The sequence below is a fragment of the Equus przewalskii genome, chromosome 9 (genome assembly GCF_037783145.1).
Source record: "Equus przewalskii isolate Varuska chromosome 9, EquPr2, whole genome shotgun sequence".
Taxonomy (NCBI): Eukaryota; Metazoa; Chordata; class Mammalia; order Perissodactyla; family Equidae; genus Equus; species Equus przewalskii.
In genome coordinates this window covers 64,207,918-64,226,654 of record NC_091839.1, presented here as the reverse complement: position 1 = coordinate 64,226,654, position 18,737 = coordinate 64,207,918, and the positions used below count along the sequence as shown (strand labels likewise).

The 18,737-nt window shown below is 40.4% G+C and overlaps 1 protein-coding gene across 1 annotated transcript in view; it reads left to right on the top strand.

Annotated features, from left to right (window-relative positions):
• The first annotated feature begins 16,933 nt into the window (after nucleotides 1-16,933).
• Nucleotides 16,934-18,737, top strand: part of FRK (fyn related Src family tyrosine kinase) — a 99,900-nt gene continuing 98,096 nt past the window's right edge. The window contains exon 1 of the mRNA XM_008518270.2: nucleotides 16,934-17,451. Coding sequence (XP_008516492.1) covers nucleotides 17,081-17,451 — 371 coding nt within the window. The 5' untranslated portion in view covers nucleotides 16,934-17,080. The remainder of the gene's footprint in view (nucleotides 17,452-18,737) is intronic.

Genomic DNA, 18,737 nt, shown 5'->3' with positions numbered 1-18,737 from the left:
GTTTATCTTCTCAACGAACCAGCTCTGAGTCTCACTGATCCTTTCTACTGTTTCTTTTGTTTCTATTTATTTCTGCTCTAATTTTTATTATTTCCCTCCTCTGCTGAATTTGGGCTTTGTTTGTTCCACTTTTTCTACTTCTTTAAGGTGTAGTTTAAGATTGCTTACTTGAGATTTTTCTTGTTTGTCAAGGTGGGCTTGTATTGCTGTGAATTTCCCTTTTATGACCACTTTTCTGCATCTCATATGAGTTGATATGGTGTATTTTCATTTTCATTTGTCTCAAGATATCTGTTGATTTCTCCTTTAATTTCATGATTGATCCATTGGTTGTTCAGTAGCATGTTGTTTAGTCTCCGCATATTTGTCACTTTCTTAGCTTTTTTCTTGTAGTTGATTTCTAGTTTCATAGCATTATGGTCAGAAAAGATGCTTGATATGATTCAATCTTCTTAAATTTATTGAGGCTTGCTTTGTTTCCCCACGTATGGTCTATCTTTGAGAATTTCCCATGTGCACTTGAGAGGAATGGATATTCTGCTATTTTTGGGTAGAGTGTTATATATATATTTATTAAGTGCATCTTTTCTAGTTTTTCATTCAATTCCATTGTTTCCTTGTTGGCTTTCTGTTTGGATAATCTATTCATTGATGTAAGTGGGGTATTAAGGTCCCCTACTATTATTGAGTCACTGTTAATTTCTCCTTTTAGATCTGTTAATAGTTGCTTTATGTACTTTGCTGTTCCTGTGTAGGGTGCATATATATTTATGTGTTATGTCCTTTTTGTGGAGTGTCCCTTTTATCATTATATACTGCCCCTCTTTGCCTCTCGTGGCCTTTTTATCTTGAAGTCTACTTTGTTTGATGTAAGTTTGGAAACACCTGCTTTCTTTTGTTTACCATTATCTTGGAGTATCATCCTCCATCCATTCTCTTTGAGCCTATGTTTGTCTTTAGAGCTGAGATGTGTTTCCTGGAGGCAGCATATTGTTGGGTCTTGATTTTTAATCCACCCAGCCACTCTGTGTCTTTTGAATGGAGAATTCAATCCATTTACATTTAGAGTGATTATTGATATATAAGCATTAAATATTGCCATTTGATCACTTATTTTCCAGTTGTTTGGTATTTCCCTTGTTTCTCGTCCCATGTATTTCTGGCTGCCAATTCAGTTTGGTGGTTCTCTGTGATGGTTTTCTCTTTGTTTATCATTCGTGTCTCTGTTCTGATTTTTCATTTAGTGGTTATTGTGAGGTTTGTATAAAAGACCGCATGGATGAGATAGTCCGTTTTCTGATAGCCTCTTATTTCCTTAGTCTAAGCGGTTTCCATCTCTTTCCTCTTCTCCATCTAATTTATTGTTGTCACAACTTATTCCATTTTGTGTTGTGAATTTGTGATTAAAATGAAGTGATTATAGTTATTTTTGATGTTTTCCTTCCCTTTATCTTTAATGTTATAATTAAATGTTTGCTAGCCTGTTCTGATAGAGAGCTGAAATTTTCTAATTTTGTCTATTTGTCTCCTTGCTCCAGTTTTTGTAGCCCCTTTTTTCTCTCAGGTATGAGGGACTTCTTGATAATTTCTTGTAGGGGGATCTTGTGGTGATGAGCTCCCTCAGCTTTTGTTTATCTGGGAAGGTCTTTATTTCTCCATTATATCTGAAGGGTAGTTTTGCTGGATAGAGTATTCTTGGCTGAAACTTTTTGTCTTTCAGAATTTTTAACATATGATTCCACTCTCTCTCAACCTGTAAGGTTCTGCTGAGAAATCTGCTGACAGCCTGATAGTGGTTCCTTTGTAGGTTATTTTCTTCTGCCTTGCTTCCCTTAATATTTTTTCTTTGTTGTTGACTTTTGCTGGTTTTACTAATATATGGTTTGGAGAAGGTCTTTTTATATTGATGTAGTTAGGAGTTATAGTAGCTTCTTTTGCATGTAATTCCAGCTCTTTTCCCAAGTATGGGAAGTTCTCAGCTGTTATTTCTTTGAACAAGTGCTCTGCTCCATTCTCCTTCTCTTCTCCCTCTGGAATACCTATAATCCTTATGTTGCATTTTGTAATTGAGTCAGTTATTTCTTAGAGAATTTCTTCATTTCTTTTTAGCCTTAGTTCTCTCTCCTCCTCCATCCAAAGCATTTCTATATTTTTGTCCTCTAAATTGCTAATTCTGTCCTCCATAAATTAGCTCTGTTATTTAAGGACTCTAAGCTTTTCTTTATCTCATTCACTTGTTTTTCATCTCCAACATTTCTGATTGATTTTTCTTTATAGTTTCAATCTCTTTTGTGAGGAAGTCCCCCTGTTCATTAATTTTATTTCTGATTTCATTGAACTGTCTTCCTGAGTTTTCTTATAACTCATTGAATTTTTTTATGATAACTATTTTGAATTCTTTGTTATTAAGATTGTGAATTTCTGTGCCTTCAGGATTGATTTCTAGATGCTTGTCATTTTCCTTCTGGTCTGGAGTGTTAATATACCTCTTCATACTACTGTAAATTAAACAAACAATTGGGGCTATGGGAAATCCAAGATGGCTACTTGGTTCTTCCTGGTTCTCAGGCACCCATTTCACTGGGCAGTTCATACAAGCCTTAATGAAAATCTTGCAAACTTCTTGGAATTACCACTGTCCCTAATACTCTCAATCATCAGGCAAGGTTGAGAGAACTAATGTAAAAACTAGATTCTGCCTTGGAATCTCTAAGTTTCTTGGAAGGGACTATGTCACGTCCTCCTCACTACCCAGATGGCAGTCAAGCTTCATGGACTTGAACCTTGGATATATATCTCACGACTGAAGGAGGCCCCAACTGACATCTGGTCCTGTACAAAGACTGGAGACCTCCGAATCAAATAGACTGTTTCTGCTCAGGATGATGGATCATGACTTCATGCTTTAACTAAACAAGAAACCCTTTTTTATCCCCTCTTTCTTTCCTTTTCTCTGGCATTGACCTGCAAAGATAATACCATCATCCAAATCTCCTAGGCCATTGCTAAGGGAGGTAACCTCTGGAATTTAGGGCAACCTTTTATTTCAGGTTAGGAGAAAATGTAACTGACCCTTGGCTTGAAGGGGTAAATGCAACAATTCTTGTGAATGAATCCTTTAATAGTGCCACCTTTGTGGAAATCGTTTGTGTCCCAAAGGATTTATCTTTATCTGTGGAGGTTATTGTTCTTCTTGGGTCTATGAATGCCTAGATGGCTGGTTCACAGCTGAGCAATGCCTCTTAGGTTTTCTAACTGCGCTCCTAACTGTTCTAGAAAGGACGTACCAGAGGATTTTCATGATTCAGGGTTTTCTTCCTTTGGCAGGGCCTTACTTCCCTGGTTAGGAGTAAATGTAAATAAGGCTATAATCAAGAAACCTCTCCTTATCTCTTGAAGATATTGCAGATTCTGTTGCTAAGACATTAGCCACCCAGCAAAAATCTTTAGACATTTTGGTCAAGGTTGTTCTTGATTATAGGATATCACTTGATTATCGTTTAGCTGACCAGGAGGTATCTGTGCTGTGGCCAATACCAGCTCCTGCACCTGGATTAACACTTCTGGGTAGGTTGAAACTCAGTTTTGTAAGATCACAGAGCAAGCCATTTGGCTTAAGGGGGTGACTCCTTTAATGGGGTCTTTCTTTGACTTATTTGATTTTCATGGGTTTGGGTCTTGGGGACCATGGCTCTGAAGCGCACTCCAAACATTAGGAATTATTCTGCTTATAGTTATAATAAAAATCCCCTTGTTACCTTGTATTCTCTCAAAAGCTTTAAATGCATGTTTGCAGCCACTAAATTGCCCAGCAAATGATCTCCCTAAGACTGGAACATCAGAAAAGGAATGAAGAGAAAAACCAACTAAAAATTTCTGAACTTGAAGTCCTGGGTTGTGAATACCACACAGAAGAGCAATGAAAGCTGGGAGAACTACAAAGCTATAGTGCTGAGTGGCACTAAGGCCTTGATTTTTCATCACATCTCTCAGTTAGGCTGAGAATTTGATCAGAAGGGATAATTGTTAAAAAAAAAAAAAAAAGGAAAAGAGAGGGGCCAGCCAGTGGCACAGCAGTTAAGTTTGCATGTTCTGCTTTGGTGGCCTAGGGTTTGCTGGTGTGGATCCTGGGTATGGATGTACGCGCTGCTTGTCAAGCCATCCTGTGGCAGGTATCCCACCTATAAAGTAGAGGAAGATGGGCACGGATGTTAACTCAGGGCCAGTCTTCCTCAGCAAAAAGGGGAGAATTGGCTACAGATGTTAGCTTAGGGCTAATCTTCCAAAAAAAAAAAAAAAGGGAAAAGGAAATAATAGGCACCAAATGGAGTCATTTTGCCCCCAGGAGAGCAAAACAAAGACTTGATTACAGTTTCAGCCACTCCTTGGTATATGACCTTCAAACAGTTAGTCTGAAATTTCCTGACTAGTACTAGTGAGGTAATTTGCATAATAAAACCTCTTCTCCCCAAAAGATGATGTTCTGGCTTGAAACAATCATTTCTTTTCTTGTGCTAATACCTTTTTTCCCACCCTCCTTCTGCCTATAAAAACCTTTCCAGTGCCCTGTTAGTTACTACATGGCGTGTTGCCCAATTCATGAATCATTTAACGGAGCCAATTAGATCTTCAAATTCATTTGGTTGAATTTTGTTTTTTAACAATATGCACATTAAAGTTTGAGAAGCAACTGGGCTAGATCGGGTTTGTGGATATCGATGCCACTCAGCTATGCTTTGCGTTAAAGGTGAGAGGGGCAGAAAGTAGCCCAAAGCCCTAGTGAGTTTCCCTGACCATCTGCAGGTCTCCCAGCCTGAATCTTTTCTTGTTTGGTGTGAGAAATTAAGCAGAGTTGAGCCTGCTTTGTACCTGGATAAGACCTTCTTGGAATACCAAATGAGGTTGGCCTTTCATTCTTAAAACATATCAGCATTTCAGTTGCCTTTGAGTCTTTACACTCACCTTCCTTCTACCTGGGACACTTTCTATCTTTCACTCCCTTTTTCACTTGCGTAACATTATTTCTTCAAGACTCAATTTGTATGTCACTTCTTTGTTCTAACTACCCCCTTTTCCTACATGCCTGTCTGGGGAAGAAGGTTTCTGTTCTATATGTTCTAACCTCTCTCATTAACTGAGATGTTGTGAATCCCACCCACAGTCTGTTTGCTAATGATGCTGTCAACCCACATGGCTCATACAGACCTATTCTCAGATGTTTCAGAGGCCCTTCCATATTGAAAGCAAGAACAAGAAAGAGACTTCTCCACCCACCCCATGGGGCTAGGGCACATCTACTGCTTTGGAACCAAAAGGGTTCCAGGAAAAGGGAAAGTTGCATAATGCCTGAGCTGCCAGAGCTTGTAATACTCTTAAAAGGCAGAGACAGCATCTGAATACTTTGGCATTCTAGTAGATATGAACAAAAGCATTCTAGTGTTCTATAAAATTATTTTATCCTTTAAAATTATATAATGCATTTTGGTATTTTGGAATCTTTTGACACCAAATCTTTTTTGTGTGTGTGTGTGTGAGGAAGATTGTCCCTGAACTAATATCTGTTGCCGATCTTCCTCTTTTTGCTTGAGGAAGATTGCCGCTGAGCTAACATGTATGCCAGTCTTCCTCTTTTTTTCTGTGAGGTGCTGCCACAGTGTGGCTTGATGAGAGGTGCTATGTCCACACCCAGGATCTGAACCTGCAAATCCTGGGCCACTGAAGTGGAGCACGTGAACTTAACCACTATGCCACTGGGTCAGCCCCTTGACACGAAATCTTAATAAAAAAAAAATATGGGATTGAAAAATACTTAATTGATCTACTGGGGGCAGTGCAGGTATAATTTCTATTTTAGTTCATACAAACTAATAAATTGATATTTCCTAAAAGGAATATGCAAATAAAGGAATGAGGAGAGATGGGGAGAGAGTTACAGCTGGGGAAACTAAGGACTAAGAAATGATGGATGGGATAGTAATCACATGGGGAGGAAGATTCTAGGGAAAAGCAAGAATGTTTAAAAGAGATTTTTAAGGATATTTCCCTGTGCAGAGTGCAATGTAACTGTCTCCTTCACATGCTCACAGAACCATAGTTTTAGCCATATGTGTGGCAATGCTTCTAGAGTTGGATATGTGGTGTGCATTTTGCTTTTGTTTGGAGGAGGGAAGTGAGCTGAGAATGTTATAATTTCCTACAGCTGTTCTCAGTGGTATACGGAGAAGGCATGGGTAACCCAGTGTGGCTCAGTTAGATCTTTTCACAATAACGACTAATATTTATTGGCCATCTACTATATCCTGGACAGTGAGATAGATCTTTTAATGCATTTTTTCATTTAATTCTCATAACATCTTTATGAGGTACATGTTACTATCAAGGAATTGTCAGCATTTTACAGACAAAGAAGCTGAGGCTAAGCAGTCAATAATTTATCCAAGATCACAGACCCAAAGAGTGCCAGTGGAACAGGAATTCTCACCCACAAGCCATGTTGCCTTTCTGTGGCAATACACGAGAGACCCCTATCCAGAGGACGCCAATGAACAAGCAATGCTATTCAGGTCCATTTCTTCAGCTAGTTGTGATGCCACCTAACTTTACTGTTATCTAAAGTACACTTGAAAAATCTTTGCCATGGCAATATTGAGTAAGAATTACTCTTTTGACAGGAGTTAAATCCCAACAGGGTCGTGGCTCTGCTAATCTTACTTTGCACATGGAGTTTGGAATTAGTCAAAATACTTACAAGATTAACAGTAAGAAGCATACTTTAATAATATACATGCTCATGCTCATTCTACCCAGCCACAAATTTTCTGTCTCAAGCTTGTCAAAATATCAAAAAAGGAGGGCTTAAGAAAAAAAACCCCAAAACAAACAGAGATGTCTAGATGCTTTGGTTTTCTATTATTTTGGGGAATTGTGATGGTCTCTGACAGACTAGAGAAGCTCCTCAGGATAACTAAAATAATTTTGCTGCTAGATAGATGAAAACCTTGATTAGTAAAGTATCTGTTTAACAGGCAAGGAAAAACCACCTGGGTGAACCATGGATCCCTATTTCCCTTTTGGAAAGCAATTTTTTTAATCTAATCTCCTTTGCAGATATCTCTAGAATAATTTTTCAGTATCTTGCTGAAATCTAGATATATTATGCCTATTTCATGTCTTTGATAATGCCAAACAATGAAACAAAGAGCTTTAAAGAGTGTTTTCTTTTCCAAAACTGAATTGATTTACTTGCAAACAAAGGAACTCGTATCAGTAAAGAAATTCACTGAGTATTCATGGAAGGGAAAAGTCATGGTTTCTGAAGTGTGACAAATAGCGTTTCCTGGTTCTTCCCTTTAAGTATTGAAAATACACCTTCTGGATAGGACAGAATGAGTCCAGTGTTCAGTGTTGACTGTTTAAAGTAGTCCATTGTCATTGGTCAGGAAAGATGCTTCAGTTATGGACAGCCAGGATCTGGCATGCGAGGGCTTCTCAAAGTTCATGTCTGTCAAAGTTTTAGCTAGTCACAGTGAGTTGTGGTGAAACTCAGCATTTGCTTTGATATCTCCTAAGTGCTGCTGTAAGTGAAAAAATTTCCCTTAATTTCCCATAAAATTGTAGCAATTCTATGTGAAAAGAGAAATTGAGGTTAATTTGACATCTTGGTTTTTTTTCTTTTCGAGTCCATGTTGGCTTCTAATAATCATAGCTTTTCCTTAAATTTTGAGTTTCAATCAGATATGTCTGGTCTTCTTTTCTATTCCAAACATTATACTCTCTGGCTAAGAAAAATGGAACAAATGTAGAATTAAGTTGTTACCATCTGCTTCAATATTAAGGCTATCACTTCACTATCATCACCATCACCATTATCATCATCATTTTCCCCTGTATATAATTTAAACTCTCCATAATATATTTCATATCCTTTAGTTCACCTAACAGATTCTTGTCATTTCTTCTAATGTCAGGCCAGTGTTTGGTTCCACTGGAGATAACTAAATGAGGGATTGATGAAGGCTAGGATGAAACGGATAAAGGATCCCAAGGTACCAGGCTATACTAGAGCCAAAGGAAGACTCTGAATTTTGTCAAGAAGATCCTATTTCCAAATAAGGTCATATTCTAGGGTAAATCTTTTTTCGGGGGGGCACAGTTCAACCCACAACACATGCAAAGAGAGAAGCTTGTTTGCGTAGTTTCTCTGACAGAGTGGTTAGGGATAACCTCTTTAAGGGTATGTTATCTAGGCTGAGAACAGAAGGATCCATCTGCATGAAGGGTCTGAACAAGAATGTTCTTGGCTGGAAGACGGGTAAGTAAAAAGTCACTGGTCAGAAAAAGGCCTTGGCTGTTGTCTCAGTGAACAGAAATGTGGCCAGTGTGGCTGGACCATGGAGAGCCAGATGGGGAGAAATGTGAGATGAAGGGGAATGGGGAGGCTGGAGACAGGCTGGCAGAGCTTTGTACCTAAAGATAAGGAGTTTGGAATTTATTTTAAGTGAGTGGGAAGCTAGTGAAAAACACAGATCCGGTTTATATTTTTAAAGGTTATTTTGGCTGCCATTTGGAGAATAGATCGTGGTGGAGCAAGAGTGAAAGCAGGGAGATCTCCTATGCACAGGACGGCACTCTAGATTCTCCTTCAGATACAAAGAAATATGAGACATAGACTTAGCTTCAAGGACAGAGCAATGTGCTGGAGGAAAACAACACAATTATGCATAAACACATTAAATTATTTAAGATATTACAAACCATGTCTTAGATGAATCATGTCCATTTGTTTTCTCTCAACATGTATTTCTTGAGAATTTATTAGACGTTAGGCCTTGTGTCCGTATTGGAAACAAAAGAAGGCTGCAATAAGTGTTTAAAGAGGTTAAAATCAATTGGGTGAGAGAGATATGAGATAAAGGCTACAAATGGGAGTAAGGTATGGTGGGGGGTATGAATGAATAAGTCATCAATTCTATTTAGTAAAGTGGTCAGGCAAGAATTAATAAAGAGGGAGACACTTTTTCTGACTCTTAAAAGATGAATCCCTATATTTAACTGCCAAATAAGTTGGAGGACACTAAGGGGAAGGAAAAGAGAGAGGAAATGGGGGAAGCCATACCAGGCAAAAGGAGAGGCTTGATCAAAGGCCAACATGTGTGAAGAAGCTAGGCACATTGGGGGACCTTAAGACTTATATGGGTCCAGAGCAAGAGTTTGGAGGAAAACTAGATGTGGTTGAGATTTTTATTTTTATTTCAGAGGGCTTCCTAGGGTGTTTCTTTTCTGTGTGTGGGGAATCTGCAACTGTGTGAACTGGGGAGGCAGAGTCCCATCTTCCATTACAAAAGCTCTCTCTGAACCCTGGCAGCTGTAGTTGGGATGAGACCCTGGGGAGGGGACAGTGTCGTCTAGAATCCAGTGGTGGTGGAGCTGGTGATAGAGCCAGTGGTGGAGCCGGTGGCAGTGCCCAATGTCCCTTGATGGTGGTAGTCCCTCACTAGTCTGTTGTCCTTGTGGCAAGACTCTGTTCATGGTTCTGGCCACCCAACTTCCCTTTATTCTTGCTGGCTTTCCTGGTTTTGTCCTTTAGTTCTCCTGTTGATTCTGAGAACCACTTGAATTATTTTAATATATTCTTTTTCAGCTAAAGTTAGCCAAAGTTGGTTTCTTAGTTTGCGCAAGAACTCTGACTGGTATAGAGTGGAATAGACTGGAATTAGGTAGGAGTGAGATGATGAAGGGCATTGCATGCCATCTTAAATATGGCCTTTATCTCAAGGCAATGATAGCCATTGAATGGTAATTTTTTAAAATTAAGCTTTTAATTCTGAGAAAATTGTAGATTTGTATTTGATAGAAATAATACAGAGAGATCTCATGGACCGTTTACCCTGCCTCCCTCAATAATGACATCTTGCAAAACTACAGTATAATACAACCAAGATATTGACACAGATACAGCCTAGACACAGAACATTTCCATCATCACAGGAATTCCTCATGTTGTCCTTTTATAGTCACAGCCACTTCCTTCTCACCTCCTCTCCTTCTGCCTTAATCTCTGGCAACCACTAATGGAATCTCCATTTCTATAATTTTGTCATTTCGAGATGTGTTATGTTGTTACGTAAATGGAATCATAGAATAAGTAATCTATTGGGATCAGCTTTTTTAAATGAACGTGATTTCCTGGAGATTATCCAGATTGTTGTGTATATCATTAGTTTGTGCATTTAATTGATGAATAGTATTCCATGATATGTATGTACCACAGTTTGTTTAACCATTCACCCTTTGAAGGACATCTGGTTGTTTCCATTTTGAACTACTATGAATAAAGTTGCTGTAAACAATTGTGTATAAGTTTGTGTGAATATAAGTTTTCATTTCTCAGGGATAAATGCTTTGTATGGTAGTCTCAGGTTTACTTTCATAAGAAACTGCCAAATTGTTATGCAGAGAGACGGTGCCATTTTACATTCCCGTTAACAATGTATAAGTGGTCTGGTTTCTCCATATCCTTACCATCCTCATTTGGTGTTGTATTATTTTTTATTTTAGCCATTCTGATAGGTGTGTAGTAATATCTCATTAGAGTTTTACTTTGCCTTTCTTGATGGCTAATGATGTGGAACATCTTTTCTTGTGCTTATTTTTCCATCTGTATATCTTCTTTAGTGAAATGTCTATTCATATATTTTGGCCATTTTCAAACTGGATATTTTGTTTTATTACTGTTGACTTTGAAGAGTTCTTTGATGTTCTATATATTAGTCCTTTGTCAGATATGTGATTTGCAAATACTTTATATATTTTCTCCCAGTATGTAGCTTATATTTTCATCCTCTTAACAGGGTCTTTTGCAGAGCAAAATTTTTAATTTTGATAAAGTCCAGTTTATGAATTTTCCTTTTATGGATGGTGCTTTGGGTATTAAGTCTAAGAACTCTTTGTTTAGCTTTAGATCCTGAAGATTTTCTCTTACGTTTTTTTCCTAAAAGTTTTATAGTTGTGCATTTTACGTTCAAGTCGATCATTCCTTGTGAATTAATTTTTGTATAAGGTATGAGACTTAGGTCAAGTTTCATTTTCTGTTTGTGGCTGTCCAATCGCTCCAGCACCATTTGTTGAAAAGGCTTTCTTTCCTCAATTAAATTGCTTTTCCACCTTTGTGCAGAATCATTTGGGCATATTTGTGTAGGTCTTTTTCTGGGTTCTCTGTTCTTTTCTATTGATCTATGTGTCTTTTTCTCTGATGATACCACATAGTCTTGATTACTGCGGCTGTGTAATGTGTTGGCTGTCAGGTAGACTGATCACTCCCACTTCATTCTTCTTTTCATTAAAGCACTTTTAAGAGTGCAGTATTAGCAGGTTTATCCTCTAGTAAGATCTCTGCCTACAGAGGAGGGTGACTGGGGGAGAAGGGAACTGGTGAAAGGAAGATTGGAGATTGTTAAAGAGTCGGAAAGAGCCAAAGATGTTTTGAGTTAAGGCAACATCAGGGTGGAGAGGAAGCAGATATTAAACAGCTTGAATTCATCGGATTTGTTCACTGATCAGCTATAGGCAGTAAGGAAAAGAGAGGGGTTTAGGGTGCTTGTTAAGGTTCTAATTTGACATGATTTTGACTGAGGCAAAAAATACATGGAACTGTATTTTTGAGAGAATCATAATGAATGTTATTTTGTATCTGTTGCATTTAGATTAAGGTGCCTGTGGGACATTGTACACAGGCTTTAACTATATAGGTTGGGATCTCAGCAGATCAGTCTAGGGTGGAGGTGGAGGTTTGAGAGTTATCAGCAGTTAAAGACATAGATGCAGAGGGCATGACCACCCACTAGCGTGTATAGAGGAAGAAAAGAACCCAGCCAAGGGTTCCACCAAGATTCCCAGTTAACATCAACTCTGAGGGATAGATAGAGGAAGATCAACCTGCAAGGTGGTGAGAGGGGTTGTCAGATAAAGGAGAACATCAAGAGGACAGCACTGTGGGAGGTTTAGACAACTATCTTTGTCAGAGAGTGAAGAATGGTCAAGTGTAATGAATATAGAAAAGAAGTGATTTGATTTGGCAAATGGTAAAGTATTGGTGACATCAAGTGGGCCAACTTCAGTGACGTGGCATTAGACAAGGTCAGACTGTAGTCTATCAGTGGAAAAGGAAGAGAAAAATGGGAAAAAGGAGACATTCACTATTTCTCTGAGAAATGTGGCTGAAGAAAGGAGAGAGACAGGGTGATACCTACAGTAGGATAAAGGATTTAATATTTTTCTTCTTTTATTATCCTTTTCCTTTCTTTTCTTTTTATCTTCTTTTTAATGCTTAAGAGACTTCAGCTTGACTATAGGCTTTGAGGAAGGCATTTACCAAGAAAAGCAAGACGAGAGCTGAGTCATGGAATCAGATTCCACATGGAATAATATCAAGAACACAGACATGAGATTTACCTTTTCCGTCATTAAAAGCATATCAGTTAGGATTAGTCTTAGGTACATATAACAAAAGTCAAAGTAATTATACCTTACGTCAAGTACATTTGGAATTTCTTTGACAAGGTCATCATCAGAGAAAGAGGGTATCAACAGAGACCCTGAGAAGAATGGTGGGCGATTTGGAATAGTGCTATGAAAAAATGAAGAGAAGGCAGCTGTTAGGACTGGCAAGTAAAAGAAAGTGGAACAGTGAAAAGAGCTTAGCAGGAGTTGGAGACCAATAATTTGTTGTAAAACTGAATAACTGTGGGATTTTTCTCTTGCAGTGCTCAGCAAATCAGATGCAGGAGCATGATTAAATTCACTTAACCTGGTGTGTGTATTGGGTGTGGGGGTTGCAGGAGTTAGAAAAACTCAAGCAAGAGAAAAATTATTGTGGCAGAAATGGACAAGGAAGGCCTAAAGGAGATGTGGGATTTTTATACAGCCCTCAAAATGCAGGCTGGAGTCTGTTGGGAGGGAAAGGAATGCCAAGCAAAAGAATGGCAAAGGAGGCAGGATCAGAGGTGGGAATGGACAAGATATATTGGGAGACACAGTACACCAGTTTGGCTGAGTGTAAGGGGTAATACAAGGCAGTAATGGAAGGAGGATGTTGAAAAGGTACATCTGATAAAGATCGGGTGAAGTACAAATTCTTTAGCTTTGAATTCCAAGCCATATCTTCCAGGCAATGAGGATCTGTTGAAGGTTACTGTGCAGGAGAGTGATTTCAGAACATTCATTTGGTGGCAGTTTGCTATAAGGATGGGAGAGAGAGGAGCTGCAGGCAGAAAAACCGGATTAGGAGGCTGGCAAGGGAATCCAACTTTCAGGAAGCAATAAGAGAGGAAAGAAGGGAACTGAGAGGCAATAGACAGAAAGTCACTCCTCTGCGCTCCCCGCACTTTTCACACTATACAGCCTTTGCTGTCAATTGTGAATACTGGCGTAAGTGTTTATCTCGCCTCGATGGTTTCCTTCTTTCTCCTCATTCTGTCCCTCCTCCCTTCCTTCCTTGTTTTTTTTTCTTCTTTCCTTCCTCCCCTCCCTCTGTCCCACACTCTTCCTTCCTTCCTACAAATACTTCTTGGCTATTTACTACTTACATACTGTCTGTGGTACAAGGCACCAGAGATTCAGAGAAGGAAATTTTATTCTCTGGGGGAAAGCAAACAAGTAAAGGAATCAAGTGGAATTCCATAGGTAACCAAGTAGGAGTGTGTGCCAGATTTTCAGGGTGCACAGAGTAGGGGCCTCTAGTCACTTCAAGAAGGTGCCACTTGAACCCAGCCTGAAAAAATCACAAGGAAGTCCCCGGGGGAGCAGGGAGAGAAGGAAGCAAAGGTGCAGCAGGAAAGAGGGCTCGGTGGACCTGAGCACAGGGTGCGTGCGCAGGAGTGAAGGGCCACGAGGTTAGAGAGTTAGCAGGGCCGTGTGTCCTGCTGAAGAGTTGAGGTTTTATTCCAATCGTGTGCAGGTCCTTGAAGGATTTTACACAGAAGATCGACATTAGCTTTTCTTAGAGTTATCAATACTGAGCAGTTACAGTCTCAGGCTCTGGAGTCAGACTGAGATCAGGGTGTTACTCATGGCTCAGCCACTTGGTGGCTGTGTGACCTTGGGCAAGTTACCTAACCTCTCTAAGCCTCGGTTTCTTCTTCTCTAAAAAACCCAAAGTACTTCCTTCCTCATAAGTACTATGGCTTTTCTTTTCTGAGAACAAAGGGATGTACCATTTATGACATTCTTAGCACAGTGCCTGGCACATAGACAGCCGCCAAAACTGGTAGCTTTTCTTTCTAGTACTCATGTCACCTCTGGCATTGTGACTACTATAAAAACCGTTCTAGGAGCGATGTGCAAGATGACTCAGTCATAGGAGGATAAACTGGAGGAAGAAAGACTAGTTAGGAGGCCTCTGGAATAATCTAGGGAAGAGTATTCTTCTATTTTTTTGTCCAGTACCCAGCTGTTGTTAAAAAGGAATAAAAAAGAATTTGTGGAATAAATGAAAAGGAAGACTGAGCAGAATTTAGTGATTGATTAGCTCAAAGAAACCAGAGAAAGAGTAAAAGATGACTGCAGGTTTCAAGCTTGGGTGACTGCAGAATTCCGGAACAATTGACATAAGGAAACCCTTTCTCTCCCCACTCCTTGGCTCAGCTTTCTCAGGCCGTTGCTCGCCTGACATCTTTGGATGGTTGGCCGCTTTTTCAATTTCATCACTAGCTCCATGACTGTGCTTTCCCACTTTGTCTTTTTCCAGAATGCCTTGTCATAACCATAACGGAGGCATGTTTGAATTTAGAAACTTCACATTTTTGAAGTCTCAGACTCCACTTACAAATTCGTTTTGAATACATCTCTCTTGTTTCTTCCAAATCTTATTTCATTTCTAGATCATGTAGATGCCTCTAGAAAGACCTTAGCATCTATGCCTCTGCTTAGGAGCGTTAATAGAATTCTATACTTTTACAGTTTATATTGTGTTTATAATAAAATATTTTAGGGGTTGGCCTCATGGCTGAGTGGTTAAGTTTGTGCGCTCCACTTCGGCAGCCCTGGGTTCACGGGGTTTGGATCCTGGGTATGGCCCTACACATCACTCATCAAGCCATGCTGTGGTGGCGTCCCACATAGGAGAACTAGAAGGACTTACAACCAGGATATACAACCATGTACTGGGGCTTTGGGGAGAAAAAAATATTCTATGGCTTCTCAATATTATATAATTGCTATTTTCTCCTGTTTTATATGTGGAATTATATTTTAGGTCCCTTATCACAAATAAACAAACCAACCTGGCTCAGCTTTTGGCTTTTCTATCCCTGCCAAATTGGTACTTCTACTCTGACTACGATTGGAGAAACCTGGGAGTATAACATGAGATCTTGATCTAACCAGTGGATCTGTCCACCACGAATGCCTGCTTTTAGTACAAGGTAATAGCACATTGGGCTGAGACCGTGGTTCTATGGTTTTCTTTCCTTCCTTCTTTTCTTTTTCTTTTTGTTGAGTTTAATTATTCTGATTACTAAAAATGCCTTGTTGTTTGACAAAGAACAGGAATTTTAGATTGTACTGGGGCCAGGTAGCCAGGCTCAAGGCTCTACCGACATTTAGAGAGATTGTTTTCAAGAGAGAAACTTTTTAATCAATGTCATATACAAAGACAAGTGACATATCATAACAAGTTTGCAATGCTCTCTACTAATGAAAATGGCAGTGAGTTCTACTGTCCACACTCATTGCCCAGGTGTTCTTGGGATCCAGGGCACACAGTTGTGAGACAGCTGCCCTGAACGAGAGGAAATAGAGCAAATCCCACTGCTGGTCGGGATCACTGTCCTGCTCTCTTTAGTTCCTGAGCTCCTGCCAACAACGTTAGTAAGAACTAGTGTGGACCTGGAGGTCAAAGTTGAACAGAAAGAGCCTTCACAGCAGCCACATGCAGCCCGTCGACTCTTTCTGTCCTCTGATCACCTAGTCGTGTGTGTGTGTGTGTGTGTGTGTATGTTTCAGAAATAGTACATGAGAGATGGGAAATTAAATGTCTCTGTGGGAAAAAGCAGTGTTTTGGGTTCTCAGCGTTTTAGTCAGCTGCTCTCGTATTTTTTCAGACTGTAAATATACTTTGAAGCTATTCAAATCTATTCATGGTGAGGAAAAAAGGTAGGGACTCAGTGGTTCCTTCCCAGTTTCCCTTTGTCCCGTGACAAATACCTAAACACTTGCATTTGCCTTTTTATTTCCCCTAGTGGTGGCAAAACAATCCTACTCATCTTTGTGGGAGGAAAAAAAAAAAATCTCTGCCCTTAATTTCTGTGTCGGGAGCGTGGCAAAACAAAAACCTACCTGGGCTAGCCTGTTTGTCCAGGAGTATGGATTTTGGCAGCTGCTTTTAAGAGTTTGGCTCCCTGGTGAGGGCGCTGGTCTCTCTTGGGTGAGGGAGAGTGGAGAGGTAGAGAGGACGGCAGTCTCGTTTAGATCAGACAAAAAGAAACCAGGAAGTAAGGAGAAATTATCACAGTCTGTTCCTAGCTCAGGATGTTAAAGGCAATAGCCTCAGCTGGTTGGTTATTCATTAGCAAAAAGGAAAGAGCAGTGGGGGTCAGGACTGGTCAAACTACAGAGCCGGACTTGAAGCAGGGAGAGAGCTCCTGGCAAAGGCAGGCCGTGGAGATGTTACCTGGAGTTAACATCTTTCTCTTCTTAACTTTTCTTTGGGACAAAAGGCAAGATGTCTCTTTTCTGTTCTCAGACATTTGTCTAAATAAAGCCTGCTGAGTTTTATTTTTGTTGTGGGATTCCCAAGCAGACAAGAAGAGAAGGCATCTTCCCACTGAGCAGCTGCCCAGCTCTCACTCGGTTGTGCTCTGGGACAGCAGCTACGGCCACAGAAAGCAAGCCGGTGAGTTCCTCCAAGCAGGGCTTGCCGCAGCCAGGTCTGTTGGACTGTAGCAAAACAGGGCTTTGCACACTCTCTGCAGCCTGGTGAGTTGGTGCTGATTTCAAAGCTGCCTGGTGGAGGAATAGAAAGTGGATCAGCGGAGACCAAGGGGAGAGGGAGAAGCCCCTCTCTCCTCCTCCGCACAGGTGCACCATGGGCAACGTCTGCCTGAGGCTCCGGGCGTACTTGGAGCCCTGTCTCCCCTGCTTGTTCCAGGAGGCAGACAAGCCCGTGGTGATTGAGAACCCAGGGGCCCGCTCCCTGCCTGATGCTCCCCAGCCACCAAGTCAGGAGCCTGAGAGAAGCCATGGCCATTATTTTGTGGCTTTGTTTGACTACCAGGCTCGGACTGCAGAGGACCTGAGCTTCCGCGCTGGTGACAAGCTCCAAGTCCTGGACGCTTCCCACGAGGGCTGGTGGTTCGCCAGGCACTTGGAGAAAAGGGGAGATGGCTCCGGCCAGCAACTGCAGGGCTATATTCCTTCGAACTATGTGGCTGAGGACAGGAGCCTCCAGGCAGAGCCGTGAGTAGTACAAATCACACTTTCTCTCTCTACTCTGAGGGCGGGTGATGAGTTTTCCTTTCTACCTGTCTGCCACCCCCTAATTTTGAAAGAGCTGCCTAGGAAGTATGAGGAAGTACTGGCAAGAACCTTCTAAGTGAAACACACCTCTCCTGCTAAGAGAGAGTGAAACTTGCAGGTAATTATTGTTGAACTGACTTCTAGTACAGTATGTATACCCACAGGCCCTGCGTGCATTTTCATCAGCATAAACAAATGGCACCGTTAATACGCGACGTTTTCTTTGGTAGTAAAATAAGTCAGCCTCATTTTAACAGAACTGTACTTCATTTGTGGGTACATCACAGATCTTCCTTCAGCCACATTTTAAAATCTAAAGTCCTGCTCTTTTTCTTTTTTTAAACTTTTGAAGCATCAACTCCAGCCCTAACTCTAATCTGAAATCCTTTTCATTCTGATAGGCAGACACCAGGCTAACATAGATGGTAACATTTAGAAGATGCTAATTTTTCACTATGTTTTCCCAGTGAAATCATTACTAGACGTTTTTCTTTGAACCCTAGATCTGGAATTATGCTACCTAAATTATGATATCTTTTGGTTTTTGTTATGATGGGAAACTGAGCAGCTACAGATATTTAGTAAGTTTAAATAATAAAAAGAGTGACAATATTTCCCCAGAGGAGGAGATAAAGACTTTACCCTGATATTTGAATAAGTCCTATGAATTATAGTGGAACAAAAGAGGAGAATTTTATGTACTTATTCACTTATCCATCCATCCATCCACGCAAGTGCCAGGCACAGTAGTGGGCGTGAGGGAGTGAGGCAGGCGGAGGGGAAGGTTATGCTGTGGTGGTTGAATATGAAGTAGGTAAAGCATGGTTTGACTGTGGATACTTGGGGTCTGGTGGGTTGAGAAACAAGTGGAGACTGTATTGGCCCTAACTTTGATGCTGCCTGGTTCAATAAAATCCGAAACTGGGCATCTCTCTCAGGAAATGGATTCATTTTATAGAATGGATCCTTAGTCGAGGCACCACTGGGGATTCACTCGTTTTCTTGTATTAGTGTTTCTTTCTATGCGAGCTGCAGCATCCCTTACTAGCCCAGGGAATACGATGATGAGGAAGAGCCGTGGAGCATCATGGCTGCCTTCCAGACTCAAATCCAAATGTAAAGGGAGGTCTGGTGATTTTTGAGATTCTTTCCAACACCAAGAGCCTATAAATATTAAGAAGGGTCTTATTTTATGCCTAAATAGAAATGAATTGAAATCTAGGCTT